The sequence below is a fragment of the Rissa tridactyla genome, chromosome 7, assembly GCF_028500815.1.
Source record: "Rissa tridactyla isolate bRisTri1 chromosome 7, bRisTri1.patW.cur.20221130, whole genome shotgun sequence".
Lineage (NCBI taxonomy): Eukaryota > Metazoa > Chordata > Aves > Charadriiformes > Laridae > Rissa > Rissa tridactyla.
Window position 1 is genome coordinate 355,246 of NC_071472.1, and position 16,103 is coordinate 371,348.

The 16,103-nt window shown below is 40.8% G+C and overlaps 1 protein-coding gene across 2 annotated transcripts in view; it reads right to left on the reverse strand.

The window, feature by feature from the left end:
- The window catches only part of TANC1 (tetratricopeptide repeat, ankyrin repeat and coiled-coil containing 1), an 82,160-nt gene that overhangs the window by 3,041 nt on the left and 63,016 nt on the right, over positions 1-16,103 (reverse strand). For both annotated transcript variants that reach the window (XM_054208494.1, XM_054208493.1), the window contains exons 14-25: positions 15,689-15,797; positions 15,353-15,475; positions 14,257-14,493; positions 13,421-13,606; positions 11,553-11,631; positions 7,859-7,992; positions 7,255-7,378; positions 6,958-7,133; positions 5,183-5,315; positions 4,257-4,348; positions 2,172-2,318; positions 657-757 (exon numbers count right to left, since the gene is read on the reverse strand). In XM_054208494.1, the coding sequence (XP_054064469.1) occupies positions 657-757; positions 2,172-2,318; positions 4,257-4,348; positions 5,183-5,315; positions 6,958-7,133; positions 7,255-7,378; positions 7,859-7,992; positions 11,553-11,631; positions 13,421-13,606; positions 14,257-14,493; positions 15,353-15,475; positions 15,689-15,797 (1,641 nt within the window). The remainder of the gene's footprint in view (positions 1-656; positions 758-2,171; positions 2,319-4,256; positions 4,349-5,182; positions 5,316-6,957; positions 7,134-7,254; positions 7,379-7,858; positions 7,993-11,552; positions 11,632-13,420; positions 13,607-14,256; positions 14,494-15,352; positions 15,476-15,688; positions 15,798-16,103) is intronic.

A 16,103-nucleotide genomic window follows, 5' to 3' on the forward strand; every position in this document is an offset into this window, starting at 1 on the left:
CTCCTCCCCTTTTTGAGGAAGCTTTTTCAGGAGGGCGCCAGAAGTCTGCTGATAACACTGGGAACTGACGCTTTGTCTCGAGCCCCTTCCTTACTGTTATCTTCAGAGTAGGAAACTTGCTGATCTCTGCTTCGCGGCCATTTATGGTTCTGCTTGGACAAGACACCTCTCCCTACACTTCAACTATACCACTATAGTTTGGTATTTTTCCAGCTTAAAAAGGTGGTTCCTCCTCTCTGCCCTGGGTTTTATCTTGAACCGCTAATGATTCAACATATCCCGTCCTATCCCCGCCCAGTCATTCTTGGCAATAAATAACTCAGCGCTAGAGTTTGGTGGCACGTTGCTGACAACATTCTGCCGAGTCACGTGGAGCAGCAGTCCCATTCACTCTTGCACTTAAAATAATCCCTCTTCATATCAAGTTGTTACTTTCTGGACTACCTAATAATTACCTAAATGAGTATTCAATACCGCTTTTTCGGTTTGGTTGGCTTTAGCTGATAGAGACCTAATGCAGACGGAAAGTGCGCATGGAAAATAACTTTTTCTTTGCAAATTCCAAACGCAGCTATTGGAAAAGAAAAAGCGTTATTGAAAGCGTTAGGAGGTTAGAAAAAAACCTGTGCAGGCAGATGCACAGAACGGAAGGATACCTGCTGTTCCTCTTGGCTCTTGCTCTAGCATAATAGGCTTCGTAAGAGCTGGGTTTCAGATCCAATGCTTTGGTAGCAAACTCTTCAGCCATACCAAAGTCCTAACAATTTAAACAAATGTATTAGTTATACATTGACAAGAAAAGAAAGCTGCATGCGCTTTCTTCGTGGTACTGTTCCAAAAGTGCAGACAGCTTATGCAGTACTGACAGTCACCTTTATCAGTTAGCAAGAGCAGGTGTTTTCTGAAAGACTGAGCCAGACCGCATCTCGCAGAGCCTGCGGGTTTAACAGGATAAATGACCGCGCCAGAGAGCAAGGCTTTAGAAGTGTTTTGAATAAAGGCTAGTTAAAGAGCTAGGAAGTTAGAGAAAAACAAGAAAAAAAATCAGGGACTGGGCTGGACTAGTCCAGTGCTTTCTTTGATAAGGTATGTGAAATTTTTAGAGAACTGCGCTAGACATAACGTATTTGGTCGTCATTTAACAGGAACACAGAATAAGAGTTTAGTAAGTTGTTGGTTAAACCAAAGACTGGGATGAACAAAGCAGGACTGAAATGGGGGCAAGGGTGGCTATGGGGAAGATGAAGGCAGAAGCAAATCTAATTTTCATAACAGCCGTGCACAGCACAGGGTTTCCATGATACTGAATTCTATCGAGCACGATGATACAGGAGGTTGGGAAGTACCGACAGCAATAAACCTGTCCTGAGATGCCGTGCAGGAGCAGAGCAATGATGAACTCGAGCTTTAGCTGTAAGGTGATGCACTTCAGGATTGGCAAAATGTACATGAGAGTGTATCAGTGAGACACAGCAGGAAACGCACACGCAGCAGCTGGTCACAGCCACTCTCTGCTGTTAGTTCGACGCCAGTGAAAAAGCCAGTCTCCTCTGGGAAGGTGTCAGGAGCAGCAGCTCCGGCACAGGAAGGGAAGGATTGGTTCTGTGGTGCCATGTAAAGTCCTGGACACCTCTGTTTAGAAATTCTTCAAATTGGAGCAGATGCCAAGAACAACCTGGATGACCAGGGAATTAAGAAGCTGCTGTTTGAGAGGAGGGAACTGTGTGAAGTCCATTCAGAAAATCAGAAGCTTTTGCTGTGCCAGCCATTCAGGTTCCTACCAGCCATTTCATGCACCGGCAAGGGTACACAGAAACAACCAGCACAGGCAACGCAGCCGCAGCAGCAGGATATGCTGTACGGTAACAAAGGGTGGTGGCGGTGGCATTTTCCATTTAGTCTTTTAGAAGTACCACAGCCATCCAGCAGTTCATCACTGCAAAATAACTGGACCACATAAGAACAGCTGTAATGGATCCCCCACGGCAGCACGCCCTCATCTTATGAACCGTCCCCGCTTGCTGACACAACAAAGCCCAAAATCAGGATACAGAGAAAAGGATTCTAAAACAGCAAAAATAAACGTCCAAGTACAAACTCAGTAACGCAGCAGAACAGAAGTCCAAGATTCCCAATGTCAGAGAAGCAACATATTAACAGCAAGAGCTTACGTTTGTTTTTCGTCGACATCGTGATAAATTTAGGTATAACGAAACTCTCAGCTCATTGAATGCTTTCATTTCTTCTCCAAATCCTTCCCTCGGAAACTTCCTCAAGGCATACTGATAGCGCTGTGCTGCTTCCTTCATCTTACCTTTCTACAAATTTAGGGAACAAGAGGTTCACGAACTCTTAATATTGCAATACTGTTGCAAAAAAGCACATTTATATTTGACATCTTCCAACAGGTCAAGTGGAAAACACAGAGACAGATTTTTTTAAAAAATAAATCTATACAGTATGAATTATACTTACACACAGACACAATGAGAGAACTTGCATGTTAACTGGAGTTTATGTTGTTTCTAAACTCGCACCTATTTCACTAGAATATTTGCATTAATACGTACCACTTGTACCAGAAAAATTCATGTATGTACAATTAATGCATGACACAATTCGTTATTTCTTTCTTTCTTATTTTTTTTTTTTTAAACAGAGCAGTCAAATATCTGATGATGTAGTTGGTTAAAAGTCTAACGCCTAGATGCTTCCAGCAGAGCACTTCCTCAGTCAGGAGCAGTGTGTCACAAGTCAGGAGGGGACACCGCAGGACAAGCTCTGGCAACGAGGGGGCCGGACAGGAGAAGGTCACGCAGCCCAGACCCGCAGCCCAGCCCCCCCGGAGCCGCCCGGTGTCTCGGCCACCAGCAGTCGGGTGACCAGGTGGGTGAGGCTGGAGTAGCCAGAGGTCACTCTGCTTCTGCTGACACGAGTCAAGTATGAGAGTGACCCGTCCCTCAGGACTACCTGAACGATCCACCCTTGCACTGGAAATGCTCAGACTCTCCAGGAGATGCTTGGAGAACATCTCCATAATAAACTGAAGATTTGAGACAGTCTTGCTAAAAACACTGAAATCTTGGTATGAGAAGAAAAGCAAATATTTAGTTTGCAGACGAAGAAATTTTTCTCTTCACGGATATTTTACCAGTTAATTCATTTTCATAAACATTGGGGTTTTTTATTATTTAATTCATCTTAGCACTCAAAGCGGTCAAAATTTACTGTTGAAACTAGCAAGGAAAATATTTAAGGTTTATCTTACTTTATTCAGCTGGAGAGCTGAGAAGCGGTTAACTGCATACTACGAGCACGCTCAAGTATGAGTCACTCTGCGCCAGCAGTGAGTCGCACCCAGGGCACCGCTGGAGAGCGTGAGGCCACAGAGGCTCCCGGGCTGACGCGGCTGCCTTTGTACATCACAGCTGTTACCCTCTAGCTTGAAAGGTGTCCCGTGCTCAAAGGCACCTGCTTGCATGTAAAGCTCTAAACCTATCTCAGGATCAATAAACTTGATAAATTCATGAGATTCCAATGCAGAATTTGGGAGAACTTAAGCGGGTCCACCCTGATTCAGGACGGCAAAGCCTCCAGGGCCTCTCCTCTGTACTGTGCAAAGCCATTTGATATAGAACAAAGATCAGAAATAAGGTGGCAGGTATTTGAGGGGCCTTATAAAAAAAACCCTAGAAAACAAGTCTTGTAGCTAGAACAGACTTCGAAAGATGCTCATAAAAACCATTCGGCACTGTGCTGGGCTGGTGAAATAACACAGATGTACCACACAGTTTAAAAAACAGTCTCTCTTCTGAGCAATATATCACCACTACTAAAAAGAGTGTATCAAAAGAGCTGTCACTTTCCCCGTTATATATTTAAATAGCACACAAAAGAACATTATCCTGAAGGAAAGGATATGCCTAAGTGTCACTTACTTCAATAAGGCACTTTCAAACGAGCCCCTTACATTCTCAGTTGCTCTTAAGAAGCAACTGACTGCTCCAAATGATCACTGAGCGACTTGCTCAAGAGAAACGAGATGTACTTAACCGTCTTTAAATTTTTATTTATTTTACACAGGAGTTCTCCATGATTCTTTCCCTCCCAGGGATCTCCAGATTTCTTGGTCTCGTTCCCAAGGTGAGATGTGCAAGTACACATCTTGTTTGAACAGAAAAGGAGGTATGAAGGACTTTTCAGACAGAAGTCCAATTACAATATTCTGCTATCAGAAAAAATAAAAATCTACCTACTTTGTACAGTATATTTCCTTCTTCCATCAGTTTCTGCAGCAGAATAAGGAGAATATCGGGTTTTGAAGTGGCCATTGCCCATGCTGCATTTCCTGCAAGTTAAATTTTAAGGATGTCTGACAAAAGGGAAGAAAGTGTGTTTCTGATATCTACTCACACGAGAAAGCCTAATTCTCTTTCAGTAGATATTCCACCTGCGTGGAAATACTATTATTATTATTATCATCATCATCATCATGTGCACACATATTTAAAACACGTATATCCCTGCTGCCCCAAATAGATAACAGCCAGATATTACATGGTCCAATTCATTTTGCCCCTGGTCTAAAGCCAGAACAGGACAGTATGAAAGTCATGTTAAAGTTCAGGCCTAAGCAAGAATCTGTATGTAATCATACTTGGCACCCAAATAATAATAAATGATGACTTAAAGGTACTACAGATTCAATAATTATCACGTACACATCTGCACCATCTACTTGCCTACTGATTGGACATATATTTTTTGCTTACCCTTTGCAAAAATGTATGATTCTATAACTTATTAAAAGAATGTTATTTAACGTAAAACTTCCTAAACTAAATTGTTAATAGTCTCAGAATTAAGTACCACTAAGAGTGTAATCATCATTTTTTTGTTTATCATGATATACCACGTAAAGACTGACTCCCCCGACCTCCTCAACATACATCAAAGAAAAGAACAGAATAAAATCACTTGCATTCACTCACTTCTGAAGCGAGTCTTGAGTGTTTAAGAGACTGGATTTCTCCTGAGCGGGCACCTGCAAACCATACAACCTGCAAAACCCCAGTGTGCAGGTTCCAAGATTTATTTATTTAACGTGCTTTACAGAAATGACAGCAGTTCCAGCAGAGCAGATGCTCGGTTGTTTCTCTGAGCACAGGACAGCTGTACTCACCTAGCTTCGCTCCTTTTCTCAGCAGCGTAACCACTACTGACGTATTGCGACACCCAATAGCTCTGTCCAGTGGCCGCATGCCGCTGTGGTCAACATGCTCGATCATCGCTCCTTTCTCTACCAAATACTGCACCTGCGAAAAGAAACAAGACAAGCCTTGTAACGTTATTTTTGGTAGGAGTCAAACATCTAAGCTACCACCTAATCGTCCTCAAGGTACACAGAGTACGTGCTCCAGAGTATGCTAACGCCACTGGAAATCCATTGAACTGAACCCACTGAAGACAAAGAGCATGGGAACACTATCAAACTGCTCCGAAGCACTGCAGGTGAGGAATTAAAAAAAAAATATATAAAAAAAACCAAATCCCCACCTAAATTCCTGGATGTAGCTGTGCCGGAAAAACACTAAGACCAACACATTATGCTTGTTGTCCGATTTGTTCACGTTCTGCAGGCCAGTACACAGCACAGCAACGAGGCGTAAGGGCACCACGCTCAGATGAAGAGCTGCAGCACAGACCCCCTGCTCTGTGACACTGCAGCCAGGAGCCCCACGTGCAGTAATGAGGAACTGCTGTTTTGAAACAGGACATTGTATATGCAAACTCTAGAAATAAAGATGCCAGCGAGTTTGAGAGGCTGCACATGCTATTCCTTCTGGTTCCCTGGTGAACTCTTGGATCTCTTTACAGAGCATTCTTCCATGCAGTTTGTGGAAATCACAGTTCTATGTGGTCAGGCTTCTGAATCGTGCTTAATTACTGGGTTTTGAACCACGAGAACAAAAATATACAATCACTTCAAAAATCTATATAGATATATCTCGATATAGATATATCAAAAATAAAGATATAGAGGATTCTAAACCACAGACTTTAAACTTGTTATATACTTCTGATCTCAGTTACAGGCATGGTCCATTTCAGGTTCAGAAAACCTTCACCTAAAATGCCTTAAATTCTTGCATTGTAACATCTATTATAGAGGGAGAAGGCAAATATGTGAGAAAGGTACAGGACTGAAAAAGGAACTTCATCTGTCCTATATCTGAAATGACTTGTGGAACAAACTGAGAAAAACAGAATTTGCACCTCGGGCCTTGTATCTCCACGCTGACAGACTGGATGGTAACACTGAGATGTGCTCAGTGCCATCCTCAAAAGATGAAAAGCGTAAGGACTTCTAACAGTTCTCTCCCTGTCATGCAAAGCCTGTAAGATACCTGTCAAAGACAACTAATGCTGCCTTATGAAGGAAAAGCAAAATCTTTCTGTGTTTCACTTATTCCGGCAATACTGTTCTTCTTCCAACATCTCTCACTTGGGGTCTCTGCTCCACCAAGGCACACAACTCACTGGGACCCTGCCAGGTCCTCAACAGGTTTGCAGAGGCTGAAAAACGGTATTTTCCTTTCATCCCCCACGGGATATTTTTTTTATTCCAGTTCATCCAACACAGACATTTTAAATGCGACTTTTTATTGAGATTTAAAGCACTGACGCTGAAGTACAAGACCATGCTGTAACACATAACAGCATAACGCTGGACTTCTATCCCAGCTACCTTCATACTAAAACCTTATGGAGAAAACACTTTTCTGAGTAAACACTTGCACTGCAGCCAAGAAGCCGGCAGTGTAAGCATCTTGTCTACTTCCTCAAACTTCCTTTCTGTTTTGGTTGGCAGTATTTTCTCTAAGCTTTGTTTTGTATTATGAAAATTGAATACATGCTTCGTTTTTCTACTGTTAGAACTGTAACTGTTATACTTACAATATCAGCATCTCCATAAAAAGCTGCCAGGTCTAGGGGTGTCCGTCCATTTTTGTCTGTCTGATCAGTTGTTGCACCTTTCTCAACCAAATACTGAACCACTTCCCTGTGGCCTTTTAGACATGCCCAGCTCAAAGCTGTCAGACCTTCTTTGTCCAGAGATGAAATAGTTGCACCTGTGAAATGAAAATTAACCAGGTTATGAAGATGTTCTGTTTAATAAGCAGAATTACCTAACTCACACAGATGCAGTCTCTGCTACAGCTGTGCAGCCTTCAAACACTATTTATTTTCTACCTTCAGAAAGCAGAAATTCCACCGTGCTCAAATGTCCTTCACAAGAAGCCACCATCAGTGGAGTTCGGCCTTGCTTGTCGCTTAAATTCACATCAGACCCATGCTCCACTAGAAGTTTAGCAATCTGAAATAGAAAATGGGAATTCAAAAGTAAATGGGCAGAGTTAAATTTTAGCCATAATAGCACGAACTTTTAAAGGAGGGGATTAAGGTGTTATTTATAGCGATCACTGAGAAATCCTGCGCAACTCAAGCCTTAACTGTTTGCAGTTCAGGGCCTTCTCCTGACCACAGTGACCAGTGTCAGAAGCAGTATAAAAGATCTGAAACTGCCTCTCTAGTTGGTCTAGGAAATAAAATGCTTTAATTCCCGTGTATTATTTTTCAGGTGTATTGTAGTTAAGGTTGTCATGCAGCTGATGTACTCTCGAATCCTTTGTATCACTTTAAATACCTTTAAAAGTGGGCTGCTGAACACATCCCTTTGAAGCTGATGCAAATGCGTATTAGAAAATTTACAGGAATTTATTAGAGGACTAGAGAGGGGAGGAATCAAGGAGTGCTTCCCAAAGGAACCCACTGAATTTGTGAAGATGTGCCAGACCTGCCAGTGCCCCTGCCGTACAGCACACAGGAGCGGTGGAATCCCCCTCCTGTTCGCTCGTGTCACAGCTGCCCCGTGGTCAAGAAGCAATTCACAGACTTCCAGTTTTCCTCTTCCTGCAGCAGCTGTCAGGGCTAAAGAAAGCATTTTCATTATCATCATCTCTGCTGTTTCACCACATGTTTTGACACACGCGCATTACGTGTCCCCAGTTTTTTTTCAACTCAGCCACTCCGTAAGATTTTCATAACTATTTTCAGACTCAAATGAATTAGTCAAAATCAGGTTAAGTCAATAAGCCACAGACATTCTCTGGTAAATTAAAAGAAGATTCTCAAAGATAACAACTGTATCATGTGTATGGCTTTTAAGTTAAAAGGAATCTTTATGAAAATTTTTTATAAATCCACCAGCCTGAGGCAGTTCTAGTTCCTTTTTCATTAACCATTTTTTTTGATGAGAAGAAAACTTGATCTCTTTCCATCAGGCCCTTCCCAAAGGTGAGGACAATAACAGTTCTGGGATTCATCAAAGGGCTTTAGAGCTCAAGTTTCAGGAAGTTCTGTTTACTCGACCCCTCGCAGTGATGCGTTACCAAACATCAGATATTTAGATCTCTGCAGCAAGCCTGTATCTTGGACAATTTAGCTTCACTCTGCACTAGTTAAAATTGCTTTCCCTGTTTTTCACCGTGAAGAACACAGCAGATTATCAATCAGTAGTTCCAATTCCTGTCTGTTAACCCTGGCTCCAGACTTCTGGGCGTTGCTGCACATTCCCAGTACACAAGTGACATCAGCATTCTAGTTCACCTTAAACATATTTTTTGGAACTGAACAGTGTACGTATTCAAGAGCAAGTGCTCCTGACCTCTAAAATGCAGTAACCCTGCAACTTGTAGGCAGACAGACAGACAGACACTAGCACCAGAGTGACCGTTCCCCCATGTGCCACGGCCGCGCACACTCTGCATCCCTGGGGTCGGGGCAGCCCAGCGGCCCCCAATGTGTCCGCAGAGTGTGACAAGACCACCAGTGACACGATCTTCATTTTAGACACCTGTAAGATACTAAATACTGCACATCTGTGTTCACAATATACGGCTTATGAGAAAGCAGGTAATTTCGGCCCTAATACTTTGTGACTCGACTCAGTACCGTAACACTGAAGCGCTGCTGTAAGGCTGTACATTTAAACAACTTGCCACCTTCTCTGACAGCTTATTGCACTCCCTGCTTTTCACTGTGGTGCTCATTGAAGCTTGAAAATAAAATATTCTCCCCATCATGATTTCTTCCCCTCTTCCATTTCACTCCCATCAACTTACTGTGTTTTAAATGGAGCTTGAAATTAAAATAGGTTTTTTTCTTGTTTGTGTTGAAGCGTCACCAGTACCGTTAACACTGTTTAGAAAATAGGTTCATGTGCTAGCTTCTGCAGGACCCAGCAAAAAACTCGACCCTCCATTTTCTAAGTCCCAATACCATCTATTTTCCAATAAGAAGCAGGTCAAATTGTGAATTTCTTGTTACTCATTTTTTTAAAGCATTTTCAAACATGATAAAGTAGAATTTTTTAAAATGCCAATGGATGCTGAAAATAAATGAAATTACAAGCACTGCAGGAAGTAGGAAATTCATTATGTTTTTAACAACAACATCTCACCCATTCACTCTTCACTCACTGACACCTCGTTATGTTACAGTTACAGCAACTGCTTAGATCTGAACAACTGGAAAGAAACTGCTGTAGATATCAACATTAAAGGCAAAACAAACTATTTGTTCAAAAACTTCACATTTTTTCTTCTTTCAGTACCAGCATTTTAGCTCATGGTGTAACTAACATTACAATATAACAATATAACCCCCCACCCCACCCCCCTGATCCAGCTCTAAGAAGACTAAGCAAGTCCTCCTGTTATCTTAAACAACATCAGGACTAAACACTGCTCAGGAATTCCAACTATTCTGCTCAAAAGGATCACCTCTGACCTGCCTAACCGTACTCTGCAAAAGTTGAGAGCAGCCAAAAGGATGCTATTTTCTATCACTTTTACTAGACACTAAGTAATGCTCTAAATTAGCTGTATAGAAGATATGAGGCTGGAAAAACATCTCGGAGATGTCTTTAACCTAAGATCGTCTTTTCCAACCGAGACACAGCAATGTGGATTTTGAAAAGGGTAAACTAAGGCAATTCAGAAAACAGGCTTAAAAGTCTCCCACCCCGACATGTGTTACGTGGCTTTTTTATCTGCTATTTAACTTGCTTCGAACCTGTACTTCATAGAGACATGGCCTTCAGCTACGTTAATGTGATAAAACAGTAGGAATGGCAATGATGATCTCTAGCCGTCTTTCCCTCTAAAAGACTCCCAACATAAAATGCTACTGAAACAGCCTCCACAATGAGCAGAACCAACTTCGGATTCAGGTAGAAAACATCAGAAACAAGCTGCTCCTGAACATGTTTCTGTATGAAAAGGAATGACCTTTCAGGTTGTTCTATGCTGTTTCAACGTAGGATGGATCTTCCCTTTTGAAAACAGGCACTCACTGAACACCCCGCTCCTCACTCCACCTGCCTCGCACTTCTAAGCTGTATCACCGTCCACCTCCGAATCATGGTCCCGTTTACAAAACGGACGGCAAAGAATCATGTGGCACAATGCACATCTGAGTCCACCAAACAACCCCAAAACTGTGAGGATGCCAGCAGCATATAAAGTACCATCCTCTCCACATGCGTTTTTTACATTCAATAACTGAAGAACAGTATTTGATGTAATGCTAATGCTGTGGCTCTCTTGACTCACTCTACATGTTTTTCTTGTCCCAAACTTACTACTCTATCTCAGAGAGCACTAAAGTGCCCCAAGGAGCTGGACCTTCTCCTTCATCACAAGTCAGCACTGCACAAGGAAGCACGCACTCCATGAGTAAATATTCCCAATACGTTAAGCAAGAATTTCAATACAAAATGCTGACAATAAAATAGTAAAGGAAAATTAATTTAGAAACAGATGTATGTTTTTTTGAATTAAAAGGATTTGCAACAAGAGTTTTGTATACATATAGGAACAAAGATTATTTACTTCTCCGGTATGTGAAGAGGCTACTGATAATCATTAAAAGAGACTGTTTTCCCACCTGCTTGCACCATCTCAGCTGTTTACATGAAACAGAGATGCTACTCATATGGTACAACAGGAGAACTTTCAGCGGCAGGCTGCACAGTCTACAGTCTGTCTTTAAAAAAGTACTTGGCATTTCCCATACACACAAAGGCATGTCTTTTTCATCCCTTGCCTAATTAGAACAAATAAGGCAATTGCCTAGCATTTTCTGCAAACAAATGGGATTTAAAAAAAAAACAAAAAAGACGTTCTCAAACAGATAATCCTATGAAATTCTACACTGAAGCTTGGAGCACTACATTTCCACAGCCAATTTAATTAGAAAGTCAGTAATTTCCGTTAATTTTAATATAAAATAACTATTCTTTTCAATACATGAGATAAGTAGATTTAATAAGTTAAAAACTCTACAATTATAAACTTCATTTTATTATTAAAACTGGTATTTTCCTGTGACTATTATCACATAAAATTAAATTGAAAAAATCAAAATTAAAAACCCTTTACTTCTTAAATGAGCAACTCTAATTAGGGAAAACATGAGAAAGGAAATACCTGTTTCTCCCCACAAGGCATCAGTGTCGTTGATGTCTATGTCATGGTCCTTTTCAGTTGTCAAGATGTAACAAACCACCTGTCAGAAAGAGTTAGCGGAGACGTAGGGAGCCATAAAAACATCAGTTGGCACTCGCAAGACAGAGCAACAGGCAGAAGACTTTAAAAAGCAGGATTGCTTCTCTCTTGATGCATATGAATCAAACAAAATTAGTATTGTTCATAATCCACCCACGCAAGCTCAGTATGATTTTTAGTATGACTCGAAGATGACTGAATGTTATTAAAAGCAGTTAAAAAAAACCCCAGTGCCCTTCTGTTAATTGGTTCAGGGTTTTACATGATTATGATTTAATGAGCCCCTGTGTGACCTACATATGCCAGAATAATCAAGACAAACAATGTCGTCCCCCCGCTCCCCCCCAAAAAAAAGCATCCCAGTTCAGTGAGCAAATTCCATACTGCCTAAAACAAAGGGGGAAAAAAGAGAATATTTGCATACATCTTGCAAAATGGCGATTCCTATGCTGTTCCTTTTACTTCGTTTATGTCTTAGCTGTTTTTCAAAATTTTTTCACAGAATGTTTTAAGCATACGCCGTTAAATGCTAATTTTTACAATTCAGATGAGTTAAAATTTAAGTTTTGCTGTGTTTTTATTTTATTAAGGAAATCTATATTTTGTAACCACAGGCTAGTAAAAGATTATTCAATTAAAACCTCTTCTAATGGCTATTTTCTAACGGAGGAGATGCCCACTGAGACTGCGGCAAGTGGGTAGGGGAGTAGAATCACACTAACAAAAGGTTTGGGTGCTACGGGAAAAAGCAAAGGATAAAGTAGAATTATGATTAATGTGATCTATTTTGCTGATATTCAGGAGTTGACTGCTCTCATTTAATCAGTGGATAGCAAACAAGAAGTTTTATGAGAGTGAAGGAAAGTTAATCATAGTTCAGAATCCTCAAATTTATACTGTGAGACAATGATGGCTCCTATATCATATAATAAAATAACTGTAGGTAAACATTTCAATGTTTGAATCATGTAAACAACTTTCAAGATTAGAATTCTTGATCTTATGGCAATTAAAGAAATAATGGATTTAAAAGATGTAAATATTGAAATGGTTTTACTGAAGAGATTTTAAGTTTCCACTTTTGGCACATCACTTATAATACACACACAGGAAATTCCATCAGCCTAGTTTGATCTTTATTCAATTATCTTTACCTAACCATTACTTTTATAGCAAGGTTAAGATTTATTTTCCTAATGAACAAGACATAGTTGTATTACCTAAAGATGTAAAGCGTTTTTAGCATTTCTTATGTGTTTACCTTTAGTGTTCCTTTTACTGAATAATACTGTAATGCTGACAAACAATTCTTTTATCATATACATGCATACAACCCCAAATTTCTGTCTTCAGTGACGTTAAGCTGAAGTAAGCTGAATTTTATAACTTGACATGCGCATCAGGTTAAAAAGTTAAGCACATGCAAGTATGTGCAATATACATTTTGTTATACTATGAAAAAAAAAAACCCCTCAACCTCAAGTAGAAACATACTAGGGTGGATCACTGATACAGAATATCACCATCACCATGAGAGATTTAGGACGACTTCCAGGAACAAAGAGGAAAAAGTAGACAGAAGATTACATACAAACAAATCCTGAAGCAAAGAATATCACTGAATAATTAACGACAGTGTTTAAAACAGCTGCTAAGAATGCATACTACTTTAAATATCAGAAGTTTCAATAGTTCTGTTTCCCAAACCTCTTTTAAAAATAGCTGCCAGCACCGTTGTACAATTCTGATAAATTCAAACAGATCTGGAAATACGTGAACTATCAACATACCTGGCAGTGTCCCATACTGGAAGCTGCTGTTAAAGCTTGTTGCAGTGCCTGGCTTTTTCTTAGTGAATTTTGTTCTTGGGAAGGAGTTAACCAAGCAACACTGAGCAAGTATTCAAGGATATCGCAATGCCCTCTCAATGCACTATGGACCAAAGCACACTGGCCTTTCTTGTCTACATAGTCAGCCTGAATTGGGGAAAAAAATAAACATTCAAAGTTAAAGAGTCTAGTGAAAGTCCATGGGGAGGAGAAGCTCATGAGGACTGCAAGAGAGCAAATGTCACTCCTATCTTCAACAAGGGCAAGAAGTAAGATCTGGGGAATTACAGACCAAACAGCCTCACCTTAGTTGCTGGGAAGGTGATGGGAAAACCTGGAAACCTTTTCCAAACACAGGAAGGACAAGAGGGTGACCAGGAGTAGTCAGCATGGATTTACCAAGGATAAATCATGCTTAACCAAGCTGACAGCCTTCTACAATGAGGCGACTGGTTTGGTGGGTGAGGGGAGAGCTGTGGATGTTGTCTACCTCGACTTCAGTAAGGCTTCTGACACTGTCTGCCATCACACAGTCAGGGACAAGCTGATGAAGTACAGGGGATAGATGTGCACGGTGAGGTGGACCCAAAACTGGACAAATGGATGGGCCAGAGGGTTGTGATCAGGGGCACATGGAAAATGCTTCATGGAAGTCTGTGTGGATGTTCTGGACTCCCCCGCTGCCCCACTCCAAGTCCGTACGTCTTATTTATATACTTGTGTACAACAACAGTTTTTATTAGGCCTTTGCATGATTTTCACAGCTGCAAACATTGCATCTTTGTGCCCCAGCTTACCTTTGCACCTTTTTTGCACAGCAGTGAAACAATGTTCATGTGGCCTGCAGCAGCTGCGTAACTAAGTGCTGTCATCCCATTTTCTGAAGTTCCATCAATAGCAGCTCCAAATTCTAGTAAAAGAGTGACCACTTCTTCATGGCCAAGGTGTGACTGAACACACAGCACTGGAGCGTTATTTAGTACTTCAGTCCTGTAATTCACATTTGCTCCTGCCAAGATCAGCAGCCGACTCACCTAAAATTTAATTTAAACAAAACAGTTTTTCCGTAATATTTGTCTGAATTTATTAAGAGACTTTGACATCTTGATTCAGGTACTCATACGTTAGTTCCTAATTCTGAAGCAGATTTTATTGGCTGACATTGACTTCATAACATATACAGCAACAGAAAGTTTAAAATCATCTGTTAGCCAATAGATTATTGTATTACTGAACTACACACTCCTAGTGAGCTTCCCCTGAAACTCACTACACTCTCACCACAATTTCATCTGTGTGACTTGCTACTCTGCAGATTTACGTAACTGACCCCATTAACATAAAACCAGATTGCGTAAAAAGCACTCTCAAAAAATTATCAGAGCGTGTGTGTGTGTGCATGTACAGACAAATTTCCAATCAAAAGGCTAAAATTGCAAATTATCAACTTGGATTTCCCCATCCATAGTCCAGGGATTCAACTAATAGTGCAAAGTTCTGGCGTTTTACATCCTTTCACAGTATTTCCCCACTTAAAGTTCTCTGGATACTTCCCCATACAAGAAAACACGTCTGAAGTCTGCCCAGCAGATCAGGCGGAACATCCGACCCCCTCAAAATGCATCCACACGCTCACCTACGCTACAGAGCACCGCTACATCGGAATCGGGGTGAAACCCTTCTTTCCATCAAAGCCATCGAGGAAAACTGAACTGGACTTTATAAACAGCTTAACGCAGTACATGAAAACCCATTACCAAGAAGTTCAGTTACAGATGCACAATGGTAGCTTTTTTCTTCTAAAGGGTTACGTTAGTTTCAACATTCACCAACAGAGTTACAGCAACAGTGGCAGAGGAAGCACTGATGGTACCTGAATGCTTATTTTCTTACCTTCACATTGGGTGTATAGATGTTTCTCAGAGAGGCCAGGGCTGCGGACAGTCCATCAGTACTATAACCGATCCACAAGGCTTGGAGATGACTGGAAGAAATTCCAGTCCTTTTACTCAGACCCTAACAAAAATGATATAACAGGAAATCTCGCTATAGGATTAGAAATACTATTTATATCTATATCTCATCAGTATAAAGAGAAGTAACAATTTTGTTAGCACTACCAAGTATTTTGCATGAGCTTCTAACAAATTATTAAAGCAACTCAGAGAAGAATCTCTAAGACTCAGTCATATAAATAGATCATAAAACCTATTAAGCAGTAAGCTTTACCTTAAAAATGTGAGCTTTAAGTATATGATGCCCAAGTTCCATAGTTTGTTGGCGGTTTAACTTTCCCTCTTGTCGAGAAAACATGAAAGCCAGTAGAGCATGTCCGCTCCTAGTAAAAAGGATTAAGAGAGAAGCGTTTATAACTATACTTCCCGTAAATATCCTAACACATCTGTATGCCTGTCATTATAGCTCAGCTTTCTTTGTCAGACTAGTGAAACATACCATTACATCTGAACAAAATTCTTTCCATAACGAAACAATGCAAAGAGAAAAAAGGCAAATTTCAAAGTTGAGTGTTTCAACTCCTAGTGTTTCTCTGGTGCCACCTCACAAGAGCCCCTGCCAGAGCCATGGCAGCTTCGGACACCAAGGTGCGCACTGCTCCCTTTGGCCTTCCTTCACCTCAGAGTCA